Raw genomic sequence first — 20,937 nt, 5'->3', positions numbered from 1 at the left:
TTTGTGTTGCACTAGAGTTGACTAAGCTCACTCTCATAGCATCGCAATTTGATCGACAATTAATTCAAACTTTTCTTAATGTGAATCATATCCAATTAAAAGCCTTATAAAATTATTCAAAATAAATTCTTAATAATTATAGCACATTAGAGTAAGTTTTTTTTTAACACAGTAAGTTATAAAAGTACATGAAATTTATATAAAAGAAAATCAAATGGAAGTATTTTAATTAAATTTAGATACTTCCAAGCCAACCGCATTATCCAACACACTTGGAAAGTTACATTTATGATTTCATTGCATTCTTTATCTCGTTCCTGTTAACTCAGGTGTTGTGCAAGATTTGGAAAAGGTCATGTCGTTCCCTCACATTTTTACCAGCTTTCAATTCTCAATCGTAATCATGAGATTGTTTAGTTTTAGAAAACCATTTTTATTTCCATTAGTTTAAAACTATAAACGCAACATTAAAACGTGTTCTTTTAATTTATTCACTAATTGACCCACCCACAAACTGCCTTCCCTTCTTGTCACCATTTATGCATATGTCTGTTCTATAAATAGGAAGCATATCTCAAAACAAAAATGAGCAAAACAAGGTGTGTTGTGTAGTGTATTTAGCTTGAGGAGTTGATATTTGTGTTGTTTTTTAATGGAGCATTTGGGTCAGAATGGTTTGATCTCTGAGCTTGAAAATGGAGTCACTTTGTGCTGTGATGAACAGTGTTCTGAGAAAGAAATAGTTACAACTTCCATTCAGTATGCTGTCAAAGTGTTGTTGATGGGTTTAGGAGAAGATATCAACAGAGAAGGCATTAGAAAAACACCACTTCGTGTTGCCAAGGCCCTTTGTGAAGGAACCAGAGGTGACTATTCCTCCCTTAGCATTCTCTTTACTCACTAAACGGTCTTAAGGATAATATAATAGAAGGGCTGTCATTGTCCAATTTTAAAGAAAATTGAGATATAATTAAGTACAAGTTATTAACAAAATAATTAAATATTTAATTTAAATATAAAAATCAAATTATTAATTAAACTTAAAAACTTATCTTAACATGTGTCAATCTCATTTTGTAAACTAGTTTTATAAAACTACATTAGATTTAAAATTTACTTTTAAAAATGTTTTCATATTATTAGGTTTTTCATCGTTATGGATTTTACTTGTTAATCGATCTCAGAAGGCCTACAAGGAGGTCTGTTTTTTTTTTCTATATATATGTAAATTAGTATACAAATAAAAGTTTTTTCTTTTTAATTTTAATATTTATATTTTCTTATTTTTCTTTAAACTATGATCATTGTGAGATGTAGTACGCACTCTAACTTAATTAGTAATATTAAGACGACTCTGATCTATTGGTATTTAGGAGTATTGATAAACAATATTAAAACATTTTTTTATTATAAATCTTATGACAACATATTAAAAGAATATTCTTTTTAATAGAAAGTGATGCTTTTTTGTTTTTTATAATCAGTATCTTAAAGAAACTTATTATAAAGTGATCTGGGACGGATGCAGCTTGGCCATTATAGGAGGCAATTTGTCCCACTAGATTTTCGTTTTCCCCCTTATAGTATATCTAGAACTTTTTGATTTTTGCTTTCATTAAAAAGTAAGTTTTGCTCTCTTAAGGTAATTTTTAATGTCCGCAGAAATTTGTAAAAGTAATAGAAAACAAATTAATATTAACTTTTCTATTTATCCTTCTCACCTCTTTAATACGATCATACAACGAGTTGGTGAAACAGGCTACTATTTTATTGAGATTTTTGCTTTATAACCTGTTCTTATCATCTTTTATCCCCATTTTGTGAAGAATTTTAAAACTTACATAAATACAATGAGCATAGAAAGTTTTAAACTTTTACTTGGATTATAGAGACAACGGATAAATAAAGTCTCACTTTCAAATTTTTCATGAAACCCTAATTTAACTATTATTTGTTGTTTGTTACTTTGAAACACTCAACACTATTATTGTCATTCATTCCTTATTTTTCTTTCCCTCCTCTTCGTTATTATGTTTCACAAATGATTTCATAAATCAATAGACATAAAAACAGCCAAGTACCCACTAATTTCGTACCTTAGAATTCCTAACCTAAAAATCAGAAGAAGCGAAACAAAACAATTGTGAGGGAGAAGACAACAATGTAGGATAACAGTAAGACCACTATGGTGAAGATTGAAACCTATGGAGTGCCATCGAGATAGGAAGTACCCAAACCATAAATCAAGCATCACTAAAGGCAATAAGGGTTTACAAGGGCGAGAGCAGCACCAACGAGAGTGACCTTTTCGAGAATGACAAAGGCCACAATCGAGAGGGAGATGACGAGAGTGACAACCAAGTGTAGTGTGAGGGAGATGTTGAAAGGCATCAACAACAACACTGCAAGGGAGGAGAATATGTGAGTAGAATAGGGAAGTGTAGCACGATGGGGGAGAAGAGAGAAGATGAAAAATAAAGATTCTCTGTTGGTTATAATGAAGAACAACATAATATATGTTTTTTAAATTTAAAATAACACAGACACCAACTTTTTATATCGGTTCTAGGTATAAATGACATAGAAAATCTCATACTTTATTACAAAATTACCACTACATCCACTTTCTATGTCAGCTTTGGTGATAATCGACGTAGAAAGCTCTATTTTATTATAAAAATATCATCGCACCCTCTTTCTATGCCTATTCTAAAGATAACATACAATGAAAGTCTTATCATATTTACAATTTTGAAACCACGTCATTTATTATATTAATAAATTATAACAACCATAATAAGTCATGATAAGAAAAACTATTTTTACACTAGTGTTAGTGTTATTGACATATTTTTCTCTCTCATAGAAAAGCTATAATTTGTTTTAATTTAAACATTCTACAAAATAATTTTGTTTCCATGACTAAACAAATTTTGGTGGTCACATTCTATGCTTGTTCTAAAAAAGTAAAGTAATATGAATTAACTTAATAAAATCCTTATATTTATAATTATAGTTATATTATAAATTTTATTTTAATATAAAATTTGAGAGTCAAAATCATATATATATATATATATATATAAATAATTCAAGTTATGTATCACAAGGAATATGATAACACATTGAGATTGCCATCTCAAAATTAAATAATCACATGCTATGAAATATTTTACAAAAGAAGAAGAAAAAATAAAAATAAAGAGAACTAAATCAAACTATATAAATAAATATAAAGCAAACTCTACACAAGACCTAAAATAATAAACATAGGAAGTTGAAATTTATTGTTAAAGAAGTCTAGACTAATAAAAGATATTACATCATCGTAAGAAATAAATTTTAAGCCTAATTCTATTCCACAAAATTTATTTATAAGGTGAGGTTTGTATCTACTTATATACTTTAAATTAAGCTTATCTTTATTTGATGTGAGACATCCAACGTACCCCCTCACATCAAGGTATATACATCTCGAGTATGAGACTAAACATTAATAGCTAATCCAATATCGGTTTGATAGTGAGTGGAACAATATACTCAATAAACATAAAATTTTACTGATATAAGTTCTAACCTAGTTCTGATACCATGTTAAAGTCTAACTCTTATATATAAACCTTTGTCCCTCTACATATGGCTTTGCCTTTTTCAATAAATTTTGCTTCTGCTGGTTGGTTATCCATGGCGTCTTGGTAGAGCTCCTAGAACAACCTTTAACTACTAATCTATTCAGCAACCAAAAATTCAAAAAAGGTAAAACACTAACCATATACAAAGTATCATGTTTTCTCAAATATTTTAGCTCCAATCTTGACAAGAATGGTATCCCAGGTTATGTTAAAAGTGTTAAGGAAATTGTGGAAGGTGCATTATTCCCTGAAGGCGGAGTAGAAAAGAACAAAGTTGGTGATGCAGGAGGAGTAGGTGGACTTGTGATTGTGAGAGACCTTGACTTTTACTCCTACTGTGAGTCTTGCATGCTACCATTCTATTTCAAGTGTCATGTGGGCTATGTCCCTTCTGCTCAAAGAGTTCTCGGTTTAAGCAAACTCTCTCGTGTCACCGATGTCTTTGCAAAACGTCTCCAAGAGCCTCAGCGTCTTGCAAATCAGGTCTGTTCCGCTTTGCATGAAGGAATACAACCCACAGGCGTTGCTGTTCTGCTTCAATGCAAACACATTCCCTTTCCAGACATGGAATCAAATTCTCTTCACTCAAACCACAAAGGGGTCCTGGGAATACTCGTTTCTTCAGGCTCTGGTGTTTTTCAAAACAAAGATGCAAACTTGTGGACTGACTTTTTCGGTCTCCTTAACTTTAGGGGCATTGACAAGGACAAAATTATTGATAAGGGGTCATTGGACCACTGTTGGTGTCCTTCTTTGTCTTCTAAAGTTTCACCAAAGAATCAAGAAATGAACCCTGCTATGGTCACTGCAGTAGTTTCAATTCTCAAGTCTTTAGGTGAGGATCCAACTAGGAAGGAATTACAAGGGACTCCTGCTAGATATACCAAGTGGCTGATGAACTTCCAATGTAGTAGCATTGAGAGGGCGCTGAATGGTTCGCTTGGGAATGGTGCTTTGAACACTAATGGGGTTGTAGGTTTTGATGAAAAGATACACTCAGAGCTGAACTTGCCTTTCTTGTCACAGTGTGAACATCATTTGCTTCCATTTTATGGTGTTGTTCACATAGGATACTACATTTCCAAAGGGTTTCATCCCATTGAGAAAAGGCTCTTGCAGTCAATAGTGCACTTTTATGGTATTAAGCTGCAGGTTCAAGAAAGGGTGACCAAGCAGATCGCAGAAACGGTTTCTGCATTGATAGGTGAAAATGTGATAGTAGTGGTGGAAGCAAGTCACACCTGTATGATTTCTCGGGGAATTGAGAAGTTCGGTAGTAATACTGCTACCATTGCTGCATTGGGACGCTTTTCGACTGACCTTGCTACAAAAACCGCATTCTTAGAGAGTATTCCAAATGATACATAAATCTCTCTAAGATAGTTGATGATTGTCTAGCTCACACTCTGAAGGGTTTCTCAGTTGTTCATTTTTCATCATTATATATATATATATATATTTAAGGTTTCACCATTATCGTTGTCGTTGTAATAATGTCGATCGTGTTCAGTATGATGTGGGAATATTAAAAGTCCAAATAAGAATTGAAATTTACTCTGAATTGACTATTTTAAGAGGGTTGCTGCTAAAATGTTTGATGAATGTGTGAAATATGGCATACCATCATCTTCATAAACTTAGGTTACATTTTTGTTAGGAAAACGTTTCTTCAACAACAGATTTTTGACAACAATTTGACAATAACACGTGTCTCACTGTCATTGGTTATTTTTATTAAATTTTCTTTAAAGATTCATTTTGTTTTGGAGGGCATTTTTGGAATAATTTTCAGAAACTTTTTGACGCTTTTTAATTTCTGAAACCTAACCCTGCGAAAGTCTCTTTCCTCCTTTTCGAAACTCTCTTTCCCCCTTTTCGAAACTCTCTCTCCCCTTTTCGAAACTTTCTCTCCCCCTTCACCGAAAGATCCTTCAAAACTCTATCTCCGTCATTGAAGTTCCTTCCTTTGAAACTCTCTCCGTCATTGAAGTGGTGTCTCTGTCCACCGTTGTTCGTCCGTCGCTTGGGTCCACCAGTGTCTTTGGAGGAAGTCGTCTCTCTCTCTCTCTACGCCATTGAAGTGCTTTCTGTGCGCCATTTTTCCAAAGCTCTCGTTTTTCCGCTGGCACCGTTGTTCCTTCGTCACTTAGGTGCATTGTTCCTTCCTCTTTGGTTACAAGTGCATCATTCCTGTTTGAAGGGTGCATGACCTCACCTCTCGACCTAGAAACACCTTTACTTGGTCTTCCATCCACATAGGATTGACCAAACTTGAAATTTCTTGTTATGGACACCTTAAACCATGGCCAACAGGGGGGATCAATCCATAAAAACTTGAAAACACAGTCGTCAGGACTGCTGGGGAGTGCTTCAGCCATGTCTGGGTAGCACTCCTTAACTTTTGGTACAAAAGGGGATTTTTCCACTGGTAATCGATTACAGGGTCCCTGTAATCGATTACAAGTGCATCATTCATGTGTCAATGGTGCAGAACCTTACCTCTCAACCTATAAACACCCTTCGTGGGTCTTCCATCTACATAGGACTCACCAAAGTTGAAATTGCTTGTTGTGGACGCCTTAAACCATGACCAATAGGGGGATCAATCCACAAAACCTTGAAAACACAGTCGTCATGACTGTTGGGGAGTGCTTCGGCCATATCTGGGTAGCACTCCTCAACTTTTGGTACACAAGGGGATTTTTCCACTGGTAATCGATTACCAGCTCCCTGTAATCGATTACAACAACATCAGTCCTGTGTCAATGATGACGAACAAACAATGATCATGCACCTCACCTCAGTTGGAGAAAACCACCTAAATGGACACTTTTTTTGAAGAAATCAATGACCTAACCTCATTATTCGTGCAGGGAGCACACCCAATAACATTTAACTCACTTACCCATCTCAAAAAATGAAAAATTCAACAAAAATAGAGAATAGGGAGTAATGTTCATCTAGCTAGGGAGTACAGTTGAAGTTTCTGTACAAAATACCCATTTTCCTTTGGTAATCGATTACAGGGGTCTTGTAATCGATTACCAGAGGAAAAAGAGTAATTTTTACAGAAACTTCAACTGTACTCCTGAGCTAGATGAACACTGCTCCCCAACTCTGTTTTTCTGACCTTTGCTACTTGTTTTGTTCTTAAATTTCTTCACCGAACTCCAAATGACTTGCTTCTTGTTTTGTTGGAATCTAGACTCAAAGAGCTTTCCAACAAAACAAGAATCAACTCATTTGGAGTTCGGTAGAGAAAGTTTTGAGGAAAACAACCAGCAAAAGTCAGAGGTGGTAGAAATATATAAAACATTAACTTTAAGGAATTAACTGTACCTACTCAGATGTCCAAAAATTATAAATTAGTAGTCATTGGAAAATTTTTTGAGTCTACTATCTAATAAAAAAAGAATCACATCATTTGGAGGTCTGTGGAAAAATTTATGATTAAAATTGTCAACAAAGGTCAAAGTTGACAGCATGTTATCTTATACGTATATCTTTCCCTCTTAGAGCATGGGGAGTACTGTTCATCCAGGTGGGGAGTACAGTTGAAGTTTCTGTACAAATGACAATTTTTTCTCTGGTAATCGATTACAAGACCCCTGTAATCGATTACTAGAGAAAAAATTGTCATTTGTACAGAAACTTCAATTATACTCCCCACCTGGATGAACAACACTCCCAGGGTCATTTTTCTGTCCCTATGGGTGATTTTTTTCTATTTTTGTCACTGCAATTGATTGACAGGGGCTTTTATAGGTGTTTAAACCAAGGTAGTTCAACTGGACTCCCCATGATGGTTTTGCCTGTGTTTTTGGTGACTTTTTTCCAACTTTTGAGATGGTTGAGTGAGTTTAATGGTCATGTGTATCAAATCCATTAACATTCTATGATGAGAACATATTTTGGTTCAATCCATGAATATTAACATTGAAAAAATATGTTGTGAATTGGAAATGTTCAATACAATCTATTACAATAATTTTTTAAAATATTAACGTCAGCATGATTGGAAAGTGGACATTCCATAATTTTATCAAGTAGACATTCCTCTCCTCATGAGTTAATCTTCCATTCAAAACATCAATAAACTTGGTTGTGAAAGAATGTTGCACACACAACTGCATAAAAAAAATTCATGTTAGAACAATCCAAAAAATAATTAACAAAACAAGAAACACAAATTGGCAAAGAGGAAAGGGGAAAGGCTAAATGGAAAATGGGAAAGAGGAAGTGGAAAAGGGGAAAGGGAAAACGCGAAAGGGGAAAAAGAATAGTGGAGATATCTTGCTCTCATCACCAAAGTCACCAGAGTTTTCCATTTCCCACAACAAAATCAATATAAAGGAGAACATGTTTCTCGCTGGGTTGCCTCGCCGAAGAAGATGAAGCTAAAATAAATAGAAACGAAAGAGAAAAAAGAAAGCTTGAAGGGAGAAAGGAGAGAGCTTGAAGAGAGAAAGGAGAAGGCTTGAAGAGAGAAAGGAGTGAGCTTGAAGAGAGAAAGGAGAAAGCTTGGAGAGAGAAAGGAGAGGGAACGGTGACAGAGGTTAAAGAGAGGATGAAAATGGAGTAAGTGAAAAGGAAAAAAAGGGAAATGAAAAATGGGAAATGGAAAATGGGAAACGGAAAATGGAAAGGGAAAAGAAAATACCTTGTTACCGGAGCTTTCCATTGCTTCACCGGAGTCTCGCCGGAGAAGATGAAGCTTCCTTCATGAGAGAGAAAGAGAGAAAGGAGAGAAAACACACACAAAATGAAAACCAAAATGCAACAGTGGAGAAGAATGAAAACAAAAATGAGAGGGACATTTTCGGAAGCCAAATTCATTGTCAACTTTAACGAAAAAAAAAATATTTTAAATAATCCCATAGCCTTTTGACACGTAAGGTTGTCAATTTTTTGTCAAAATTGCGTTGTTAGAATATCGCGATCCTTTTTGTTATATCCGTATTTGAATTCCTTTTCCTAATATCTTTAATATTTAATAGAGAAATCCATTTCCTCTAATATTTCCTTTGCGAATGTTCGATTTCTCTAGTCATCTATGTACATATTTTGTGTGAGGATTACAATACAACATGCATGGCAATTTTGGATGAAGGATCAAACTTAGTACTTTTGGTTATTAAGAAATGAATAACATATTGAAGGGAATTGAATAATAAGTTTAAACAGTTTTTTCCTTCTCTGTTTATAAACAAGACAAACATAATTTAGTAGATAGAACACGCTAAACACTAATTATTGTTACACTAAATAGATAGTCTAAAATTATCATTCTGGATGAAATATCTGGGTATGTATGCCAATGTATTGATATAATTAATGTTATGCTATTTGGTGTACCATGGTAAAAAAGTTTCAAACGATCAAAGCAGGATTAGATTTGATATTTTGTTATTTTGAATCAATGTATTTACTGCATGTTATTATTTTCATTAACATGCACTTTAAAGAATGCGACATAAGGATTTGTTGTCCATGGATCCTTTATGTATTATTATATATTCAATGGTTTTTGTGTTAAATGGACCGGCTTGGAGAGTCCAAATGCTACTTTAGCATCTGTGCTGTAGTCACTAGAGTTTAATTTGAAACTTCGTCACTCTGAAGATAGTGTGTTAGAAGATTTATTAAAGTTTATTAAACTTGGTGCTCGTTGAGTTTGAAAAACCTTTTATCATTGCAAATGATTTTGACATAGTGTCAACTTAGATTAAGTTTGTTTATTATATAAAATTGTGATCGTTGAATAGGTAACACAGAGATTTATTAATGTAATTATTTAAGAGTTTGTTAAAGAATAAAAGTTGTATTTGTTTCTTTGAATTCTATTAATAGAGCCATTTAATAAAATTTTCATTTGTCACTACAAAATAAATAAGAATTATTTACATATATTTACACATATTTACATATATTTACATACGAATTTCGATTTGTATGTAACACAAATATTACATACCAACGTTGAAAAGAGAGTTACATACAAATTTAGTTGCATATATTTTTATATCTAACATTATCTAATCCGTATGGAAGCATTTAAAATTAAAATTCGTGACTAATATCAAGAAGCATTACTTACAGATATTATATACGAAATTAAAAAAAAAATATTAAAAATTAATAAAAATAAAAGTAGAAATGTAGGTTTTCGTTTTGTTCTGGGTCTCGTTTTCACTTCCCATTTTCACTTCCCGTTCATCATCGTTCTCATTTCTCATTCTTCCTCGTTCTGATTTTCGTGAGCCTCACTCGACCAATCACTCCTACAGTGCTTCGCCATTAGTCCGTTCCTCCTTGAAAGGTTGTCTTCTTCTCGCCGTGAGTGCATCTCCGTATCACTCCTACTGGCTTTCACACCCTGTCGTCATTACTCTTTCTCGCCGTCAGTCCATCTCGGTGTCACTCTCTCTGGCCTTGGCGTTGTCGGTGACGGTCAGAGCATCTGGTAAGTAATACCCTCTCTCATCATTCATTCATAAAGCCCTAAAATTGAAAATTCAGAAAACCCTAATTTAACCCATCTAATGTCATTGGCATGTAACAGTGTGGTTCGGGAGATGTTATTCGTTTGTTAGCTATTGAGGTGCATTTTGAGAACATTTGAATTGATATTAAGGTAAGTTTCGGTCAAATTTGGTTTCTTATGTTGTGTTTTATGTTTTGTCATGTTCATTTGTGAGTTGTTTGAATTGAGAATATATTTTGGGTATTCTTTTTGGATAAGGGAATGGGGTTTTGTTTCGTTTCTGGTTGGTATATATTTGTGCAGGGGTTTATGATGTTTGAACTGTGGTAGCATGAGTTTATATGTTTCCAAGGTAAAGTAACGGTGCTAAATTTTTATGGGATTGAGTACTATATTTTACATTGTTTTCAGCGTGAGGAATAATTTTGATGTGAAGTTGAGTCTGGAGATTTCATGACGTTAATTAGAAGAGAATTAGCAAGGTTTCTGGGTTATATTTATATATTTTTTTCTCTAAACAATTATCATTGGATCCAATGATTAAACGCATTTGTTTGGATTACAGATATGTTGTTGAGAGAATGGATGTTGATCTTTGGGACTGTTGAAATGTAATATGTTTTTAGATATAGGCTCCGTAGGAGCCTATTATTTACTATTGATTACTGTTTCTCCTTTATTGTATAAGTATGTGTTTAGTGTGTATTAGATGTAAGTGAAGATAATAAAAAGAGAGTTTCTTTCTCTAAATTCTCTAAGATGGTATCAAGAGCCTAGCACCGAGGCTCTCTTCTGTAGACGCCGTCAACTACCAGCTGCCGCCGTCGTCGTCGCCGCCGTCGCCGTCGGTATCTCATTTTCTCAGGAAAATTTAGGGGTTTTGTGCGCCTCCGTGAGCGCGACCCAACCCTGGTGGTCGCCGTCCCTGCATCGTCTTCACGCGCTGCCGAAGTTCGCCAGATCTCGCGTGTGTACTGTTCACGCGCCGCCCTATGTTGGTCGGAATTTCACCGCGCACCTAGGGTTCCGCTCGCCTCACTCTCCTGAGCCTGTTTCGGACCTTACTTCACTGTTTTAGGGGGTGTAGTTGACACCTAGGGTTTTCTCTCTCCAAGTTTGGTTCATTTTCCATATCTGTAATGGCATCTACTACTGGAATTAATTCCTCTCTATCTGCAACTCCTATCATCACATCTGCAAAACTCAATTGGAAAAATTATTTATCTTGGTATTCTGCAGTGGAATTATGGTTTCTTGGTCAAGGACACCATGATCATCTTGAACAAGATATCTCTATGGTTCCAGATGAAGAAAAATCTCAATGGTAAAAATTAGATTTTCAGTTATGCGCACTTTTGTGGCATTCAGTGGAGCAAGAGGTTCTAGATATCTTGAGACCCTATAAGACATGTTCATCATTCTGGAAAAGGCAGAAGATATTTTTGCTAATGATGTACAACGTCTTTTTGATGTAACCCAAAAAGTAGCTTCTCTAAAATAAGTCAACCATGACATGGTTTCTCATATAGCAAAGGCTCGGGCTGCTGTAGAAGAATTGAAGAACTTCTTTGTAGCTGATTCATTAGAAGGGATCAATAAAAAGCTTGACAAGTTTTACATGGTCCTAATTCTGAGAAGCTTACACTCCGATTATGATCATGTACGTGATCAAGTTTTAGCTGGTGATCAAATCCCTTCAATGGATGGTTTGGTTACTCGACTTCTTCGAGTACCTCCATTGGTGAAAGATGAGAATTCAATCGATGTTATTGGAACATCAGCTATGATAATGCCACAAGGAAGAGGAGTGCCACAAGGAAGAGGAGTGCCACAAGGAAGAGGAGGAGGCAGAAGCAACCGAGGACGTGGTGGTCTTAGCATACGTCCTCCTCAATGCACATACTGTAAGAAACTAGGCCATACTCGAGACAAATGTTATGTTCTACATGGATATCCAGACAAAGTTGCTCATGTGTCTAAATCTGGTGATCTAGAATCCAGAATTTCAAATGAAGAGTATGAAGAATTTTTACGTTACAAGTCTGGAAAACCTTCTAATCCTGGCCAATCCTCTGTCATGACTAGTGTGCCTACAGCCAGCCTATCTCAATCTGTGGAAGGTCATAATCCATGGATTCTGGACTCAGGTGCCTCAGACCATATCTCTGGTAACATTACTTCATTTTCTTCATTGTCTTCTCCAAGAATTCCTCATCTTATTACCTTTGCCAATGGATCTAAAGTGAAATCTCAGGGAACTGGAACAGTTTCCTTATCTCCTTCACTAAGTTTAAATTTTGTGTTCTATGTTCCCAATTGTCCATACAATTTAATCTCTTTGAGTCAGTTGACTCGTACCTTAAATTGTTCCATAACCTTTATGGCCAATTCTTTTGTTATACAGGAACATGGGATAGGTCGTCTGATTGGAGAAGGACATGAGTCTCAAGGACTTTATTTCTTAAAACCTCATTTCTCAGTTTCCTGCTTTACCACTTCATCCCCCAAACTTTTGCATGATCGTCTAGGCCATCCAAGTTTGTTCAAGTTGAAGATGATGGTTCCAAGTCTCAAAAACATCCAAGTCTTAGATTGTGAATCTTGTCAATTAGGAAAACATGTTAGATCTTCCTATCCTAAAAGATCTGAGACACAGTGTGATTTTCCTTTTTCAATAATTCATTCAGATGTTTGGGGACCAAGTCGTGTTACTTCATTTGGTTTTAATTATTTTATAACTTTTATTGATGAATTCTCTTGATGTACTTGGGTTTATTTAATGAAAGAGAGATATGAACTTTTGTCCATATTCAAGTCTTTTTTTATTGAAATTAAGAACCAATTTGGGAGGACAATTAAAATTCTTCGAAGTGATAATGCTAAGGAATACTTCTCTCTAGCATTTTCTTCATTCTTATCTTCCCAAGGAATTTTACACCAGTCAACCTGTCCTCACACTCCAGAACAAAATGGCATTGCAGAAAGAAAGAATAGACATCTCATTGAAACTACACGTTCCTTAATGTTGAATACTAATGTTCATGTACATCATTGGGGCGATGCAGTCCTCACTGCCTGTTTTCTTATCAATAGGATGCCTTCTTCCTCTCTTAATAATAAAATTCCTCACTCTGCCATTTTTCCCAACGACACTTTATACCATGTTTCCCCACGTGTATTTGGGTGTATGTGTTTTGTTCATAATGTTTCTCTAGGTCTTGATAAGGTCTCAGCAAAAGCTATCAAGTGTGTTTTCTTAGGATACTCTCGTCTTCAGAAAGGGTATAAATGTTATTCTCCCTCCACCAAGAGATATTATATGTCAGCTGATGTCACATTCTTTGAGGATACACCTTTTTTCCCTTCCTCCATGGAGGATCGTTCCTCTACTCAACAAATGTTTCCTTTACCAACATGTGATCCTCTAATTATTCCTGATTCTGTACCTCAAAATCAAAATCCAAATAACATTGTTCCTCCACCTCTTATCACATATCAATGTCGAACCCAATCTCGAACTCCTAACACTAACGATCCTCGAGACTCAGATCCTTCTGCATCAGATCCTCAAACCATGGATCCTTCATCATCTTCACCTTCTACTGATTCAGATGATAACTGGCCCATTGCCCTCCGGAAAGGTATTCGTTCTACTCGCAATCCATATCCTATTTATAATTTTGTGAGTTATCATAATTTGTCTCCTACATATTTCTCCTTTGTTTCGTCATTATCATCGACTAAGGTTCCTAATAATATTCATGAGGCACTTGGTCATTCTGGATGGCGACAAGCCATGGTTGATGAGATGAAGGCACTTGAACACAATGGCACTTGGGATCTTGTCCCTCCTCCTCCTGATAAGAAGCCTGTTGGTTGTAGATGGATTTATACTGTTAAAGTTGGTCCTACTGGTAAAATTGATCGCCTTAAAGCTCGATTGGTAGCTAATGGCTATACTCAAGTTTACGGCCAAGACTATTGTGATACTTTTTCTCCTGTGGCTAAAACCAGTACCGTTCGTATTTTGCTTGCTATGGCTGCCATTCGTCATTGGCCTCTTTATCAGTTAGACATTAAAAATGCCTTCCTTCATGGTGATCTGGAAGAGGAGATATACATGGAGCAACCTCCTGGATTTGTTGCTCAGGGGGAGTCTGGATTAGTTTGTAAGTTGCGTCGTTCCCTTTATGGCTTAAAGCAATCACCTCGAGCTTGGTTTGGTAAATTTAGAAAAATTTGGATTGAAACGTTGTGAGGCGGATCATTCAGTGTTTTATGGTCACAATTCTCCTAACAAATGTGTTTATCTCATGGTGTATGTTGATGATATTGTTATTACAGGGAATGACATCACTAGAATTAATCAGTTAAAGAATCATTTGTTCAATCACTTTCAAACTAAAGATCTGGGTAATATTTTCTTGGTATTGAAGTGGCACAATCAAAAGAAGGTGTCATCATTTCACAAAGGAAATATGCTCTTGACATTTTAGAGGAAACAGGTCTGACAAATTGCAAGCCCATTGATAATCCCATGGACCCAAATCAAAAGTTAATGAGAGATCAGGGTGAACCTTTCTCAGACCCAGAGAAATATAGAAGGCTAGTTGGAAAACTCATTTATCTTACCATAACAAGACTTGATCTTTCTTATCCAATTGGAGTTGTGAGTCAATTTATGCAAAATCCACATGTTGATCATTGGAATGCAATACTTCGCATTCTCAGATACATAAAAGGAAGCCCGGGACAGGGACTGTTGTATGAGAACAAGGGAAACACTCGGATTGAAGGATATTGTGATGCAGATTGGGCTGGTAGTCCAATTGATCGAAGATCTACTACAGGATATTGTGTTTTACTTGGTGGGAACCTTGTATCTTGGAAAAGTAAGAAACAAAACGTTGTTGCTCGATCTAGTGCTGAAGCTGAATACTGATCTATGGCTCTAACTACATGTGAACTTGTGTGGATTAGACAACTTCTTCAAGAATTGAAGTTTTGTGAAAGTGAGCAAATGAAACTGTACTGTGACAATCAAGCAGCTTTACACATTTCCTCCAATCCTGTGTTTCATGAGAGGACGAAACACATAGAAATTGACTGTCATCTTATTAGAGAGAAGTTGTTGTCAAAGGAACTGGTTACTGAATTTGTCAACTCTAATGAACAACTCGGAGACATGTTGACCAAATCTCTAAGGGGCCTAGAATTCAATTCATATGTTCCAAGCTTGGGGCATATGACTTATATGCTCCAGCTTGAGGGAGAGTGTTGAAATGTAATATGTTTTTAGATATAGACTCAATAGGAGCCTACTATTTACTATTGATTACTGTTTCTTCTTTATTGTATAAGTATGTGTTTACTGTGTATTAGATGTAAGTGAAGATAATAAAAAGAGAGTTTCTTTCTCTAAATTCTCTAAGAGGGACAAAGTTCTTAACCCTGATAATGTCTACAGAAGGCAACTAATTGATCAAGTTGTATCTACAGCTCTGCCTGAAAGCAAGAGCCCTGAACAAGTATCTGCTGCTGTTAAGGCTTTCATGACTGCTGATCTACCTCATGAATTGATTGAGCTTCTTGAGAAGATCGTCCTTCATAATTCTGCATTCAGTGGCAACTTTAATCTGCAGAATATACTTATTTTAACAGCAATAAAGGCTGATCCATTCAGAGTTATGGATTATATTAATAGACTGGATAATTTTGATGGGCATGCAGTTGGAGAAATGGCTATTGAGGCTCAATTATATGGGACTAGTAAGTGATGCCATGAGTCCTTTATACGAGCAGACGATAGTACTACACAATTTTTATATGTTATCCGTGCTTCTGAAGATTCTAATGTTTACCATGACTTGGTGAGATACTTGCTGATGGCTCGACAGAAGACTAAAGAACCCAAGGTGGACAGTGAGCTCGTTTATGCATATGCAGAGATTGATAGGCTCGGTGACATTGAGGAGTTCGTTCTTATGCCAAATGTAGCCAATCTATATGATGAGAACTATATGAAGCTGCCAAAATCATATTTGCCTTTATATCTAACTGGACCAAGTTAGCAGTTACACTTGTGAAGTTAAAATAGTTCCAAGGTGCAGTTGATGCAGCAAGGAAAGTTAACAGTGCAAAAACATGGAAGGAAGTTTGCTTTGCCTGTATTGATGCAGAGGAGTTCCTTTTGGCCCAAATATGTGGGCTTAACATTATTAAGGTAAATTGTTGTTTTTGTTTGACAATTCATTAACTAAATTTTTAAATTAACTCGATATTTTTATTTAGCTGTCATCTGATTCCAAATTATAAAGGTTGAATAATTTGTTCGTTCAAAATGTAATGGGGAAATAGTATACTACAATGTATAAATATGCTGTGAACTTGTTATTGGAAGATTTTGTGAACATTACTTGAGTCTGCTGCTTATGAGCTTATACTCTTTCGGATGCTTGTTCAGTCAATTTTGATTGTGAATTTAGTAGGTGGATGACTTGGAAGAGGTCATGCGAAAGGTAGCTTTAATACTGGCAACAGTTTGATCAGTTTTTTACTCTATAACCTTTTTTTCTATTTCACTAATGAATGTTTTCCCTGCATTGTATTATAGGTTGGTCATCTCTGTCTTGTCAAGCCATACGTGGTTACAGTTTAGAGTAACAATGTGTCTGCTGTTAATGAAGCCCTGAATGAAATATATGTCGAGGAGGAAGACTATGATAGATTGCGCGAGTCAATTGATTTGCATGATAAATTTGACCAATTAGGCCTTGCACAGAAGGTTAGTTGCATTAATTCAGTGTTGACTATTTTCAATTCAATATTAGGAAGCTGATAGATTATCTATTATTCTGAAATACAGATTGAAAAGCATGAGTTTCTTGAGATTAGGCATGTTGCTGCTTACATTTACAAGCAGGCAGGTAGATGGAAGCAGTCTATTGCATTGTCTAAAATGGATAACCTTTACAAAGACGCCATGGAGACAACTTCACAATCTGATGACCGTGAACTTGCTGAGGAGTTGCTTGTTTATTTCATTGATCAGGTACCAAATTCAGTTTCAACGCCATATTAATCCATTCTTTAGCAACATTTCATTCAACATGTTTTATTTAAAGACTAAGATACCAAGTTATTATGCTTTCGTTATCTATATTGACACCCGCAGCACTCACCACGACATATGCAGTTCCTATCTAGGAAAAAAGAGGTTTTCATCATGACAACTCTACACTAAGAAGTTAAATCATGTTTTAAAACAAGGACTGGATTCCAAATAATTGATTAATAGAAAACTACAATTCTCACATCTGAAATCTATAATTTTATAATGCAACTGAAATTAATTTGTGCACCCCACACCATTATTGCTAGCGGCCATCTCGTTGATTTTAGGAGAATAAAGGACTCATCACATGAGGTTATGGACACATTAAAGCAATTCATCATGTTCAAAGAAAAAAACTGAATATATATATATATATATATATATATATATATATATATATATATATATATATATATATATATATATATATGTAAGTTATTGATATCAAGAAACTAGGCATTTTGTTCTTTTGCTTTTCTTTTTTGGACTTTTGTGTTAGTATGTTAAGGTTGTGTTGTTTTTAGTTGTAATAGATGTTGGCTTACATGTGTTAGATGTTGGCTTTTAACATCAAATGGTAGAGTTCATGGGTATTTATAGACCCATAAATTATTCTAGAACATGCTAACCACAACTTATGTGGATTGTCCTAGATTTTTATCTATGTAGAATTTTCTTGATTTTTCTTCCTATCTTAGTTTTTTTTTACAATATTCTAGAACTTGTATTATATTTCAATTCTTTTATCTATGGAGTTTCTACATTCTTCTAGAATTTGTATTACACTTTAATACTCCTTCTTAATGCAAATTCGGTAAAATTCTTGGCCTTGGTAGCCTTCGTAAAAATATCAGCAATTTGGTCTTTTGTTGGACAGTACTCGAGTCGAATTTGTTTAGTTGTTTCTTCATCTCGAATAAAGTGATATTTAATGCCTACGTGTTTTGTTCTTTGATGATGAACTGAATTTTTAGCTATTGCTATAATCGATTTGTTGTCGCAATAGATAATAATCAGTCCATCTTGTGGTTCACCCATTTCTTCGAGTATTCTTTGTAGCCATATTGCTTGACTCGTGGTTTTAGCAACTGCTATATACTCTGTTTCTGCTGTTGATTGTGCCACAGTTGCTTGCTTCTCTGATGCCCAAGATAAAATACTTGATCCTAGTGAGAAAGCATATCCTGACATATTCTTCATTTCGTTCATTAATCCTGCCCAATAACTATTTGTGTAGCCAGTCATCCTTGAGTTAGTCATGGTTTTGTACCATATACCAAACTCCTTGGTGCCTTGTACTTAAAATTCTTTTTCCTACTTCATAATGAATCTGACTTGGCTTTTGCATGAATCTTGATAGAAAACTTGTAGCATACATAATGTCTAGTTGTGTGGTTGTGAAATAGAGAAGACTACCAATTAAGCTTTTGTACATGATGCATTTGCCTCCTGTGCTCCATCATCTTTTTGTAGCTTCTCGTTTAGCACCAACGGGGTAACGACAAGTTTACAATCATTCGTCTTGAACTTCTTTAGTAGACCTTCAATCACTAGTACAGTCAAGGGAAATGATAACAATTATTTTCGCTCATAGGCAACGGTTCTTAAATTGAGACAAATAGAGGCGAGGCAAAAAAAAAGTAGGATTTTGCCTCGGTTCAAGGATAACCGCAACAATATGGTTTTTGCTTTTTTTATTTTTTCTTTTCAAATGACTTTTCGCCTCTGTTCCTTTTGAACCGATGCAATATCTCGGACTCTATTGCCTCGATTCAGGTCTCAACCGAGGCAGTAGAATGTTTTTTATTTTTATTTTTTTTGCTTTTTTGCCAGTCTTTCTACCTCGGTTGTGACTTGAACCGATGCCATACAGGGTTTTCTGTCTCAGTTATGGTCATAATCGAGGCATATTCCCCTGTTTGTTTTAAGAACAAGTTCGTTTATGCAACATTCCCAACTGTAGAAACAAACTGCATACATTTAATAACCAGAACAGTCCAGAACAATCCACAAGCTAATATTTTCAATAAAAATTATATTAAAACATAAATCCATTCAATGTAATCATAAATCAACTTCTTAGAAGCATAAATCTATTCAATATACAAAGTTAAACTTATAATATTTTACAAAGCATAAATCAACTTAGAAGCATAAACTTAGAACTTACTATATCCTAATTAAGAAAATAATTACTTTAGCATACATTTATATAACAAAGAAAGTTCAAACATTGAGGTTCTTGCTAATCTACTACTTGTCTAAGAAGGTTGGGAGAAGACTTGTGTAATAAACAAAATCATACAACAATGTTCTCCGGTATGAAGATTACAAGTAGCTGCCAATGATGCATGAAATTGGTAATAATTTAATTGTCATATACTAAAATCATAAATGAAACTTTAAAATTAATAAACTTCACTTATCCAAGTATATAAGGGAGAAAATATATCTCCTTCCCCATTGCAAAATTGCTGGTGATGTATGCTTGAATGTCATCAAATCTATTTCCTTCACGAGTCATTTGGGGTTAGTGAAACCATATACATCATTGAACCCTATCTTGATACTGACACCAAACATATACCTGAAATCAAGAAATGATCTGATATAAGTAACTTGATAAATCAATTTTATATAAAAAAGTTCTCCTAAGCTTGCATCTACAACTGAACGAGTGAAATATTAATCTCTTCTCTCCCCGACGTAAGCTCCATAACATTGGTCTATTGCAAGTGCAATGGAATCTCAACATGTCTTCCAAATGTAGTAGAATCCCATGGTACAATCATCGGTGCATATGCAATGATGTTAATTTTTAAATTGAGCATGAAATTAAAAAAAAAAACATAATAAAAACAAAAACATAAATACATATTATTGTCAGTTTGAGTTCGGACACTCGTAATAATAAAATAAAAAAAATAAATTAAAAACATAAAAAAATAAGTGTCCATATTACAGTCCTTATTCAAATTCTAGCCACACTCGGCCAACAAAAACATAAAAAAAAAGAAGCTAAAAATATAAACTTTAAAATGGAAAGTGGTTACTAGGTGGCGATCTTAAGGTAAGCTCCGTCGAGGGAGCTCTGGTACGGAATATAGGAGGCATAGGTGGAGGAATTTGTCGTTCGTGTCTTTCGTCGTCGATGATGATCGGAATGGGGAACAGATCCAGCAACCTCGTTGCCCTCATAACTACCAGTCATATTCTTTCAACAAAAATTTGTATGTCAATAATAGAAGAGGAAGAGTAAAATTCAATAAAAATAGAGATATGATCAGAGTTCTTACCATAAATGTATCGCGGCAGCAAAGAAAAGATAGTGCCAGTGGGGTCTATCTCTGCTTGCATGCGCCTGACCCGATTGCCATGGTTGTTGAACCAGCATTGCACGTTATATTCGCCGGCTTCTCCGAAAGTCCTTAGGCGAGACGTGATCTCGAAGACTTGGGCTCTGCTTGGGTGTGTGATCCCATAATTGTATATGTTGGTCATCATCTTGATCTGATCATCAGTAGGACGTCACCGCTGACATGTGGATCTCTCTATTTCCATCTCACTCATCCTTCCTCTCGAAGTATTCTAAAAAAAATAAAAAAATAAATAAAAAAAAAATAAATAAAAAGAACAAAAAAAAAACAAAAAGCATAACATAACAAAAATTAGATTCTTAGTTCAGTGTTTTCTTTATTTGTTTTTGT

At 35.1% G+C, this 20,937-nt stretch overlaps 2 protein-coding genes and 1 pseudogene across 2 annotated transcripts; all 3 read left to right on the top strand.

Moving 5' to 3' along the window:
- Window positions 1-621: 621 nt before the first annotated feature.
- Window positions 622-5,186, top strand: LOC108347318 (GTP cyclohydrolase 1). Its single transcript, XM_017586485.2, has 2 exons — window positions 622-866; window positions 3,835-5,186. Exons 1-2 carry the CDS (start codon window positions 653-655, stop codon window positions 4,998-5,000), a joined length of 1,380 nt encoding a protein of 459 aa, XP_017441974.2. The 5' UTR covers window positions 622-652; the 3' UTR covers window positions 5,001-5,186.
- Window positions 5,187-9,799: 4,613 nt separating this feature from the next.
- On the top strand, window positions 9,800-17,224 carry LOC128193981 (clathrin heavy chain 1-like; annotated as a pseudogene).
- LOC128193982 (uncharacterized) lies at window positions 11,630-12,573 on the top strand. The gene is made up of 2 exons (XM_052868233.1): window positions 11,630-12,284; window positions 12,521-12,573. Exons 1-2 carry the CDS (start codon window positions 11,630-11,632, stop codon window positions 12,556-12,558), a joined length of 693 nt encoding a protein of 230 aa, XP_052724193.1. The 3' UTR covers window positions 12,559-12,573.
- Window positions 17,225-20,937: the final 3,713 nt, after the last annotated feature.

The sequence above is a fragment of the Vigna angularis genome, chromosome 9, assembly GCF_016808095.1.
Source record: "Vigna angularis cultivar LongXiaoDou No.4 chromosome 9, ASM1680809v1, whole genome shotgun sequence".
Taxonomy (NCBI): domain Eukaryota; kingdom Viridiplantae; phylum Streptophyta; class Magnoliopsida; order Fabales; family Fabaceae; genus Vigna; species Vigna angularis.
This window is presented reverse-complemented; position numbering and strand designations above follow the sequence as displayed.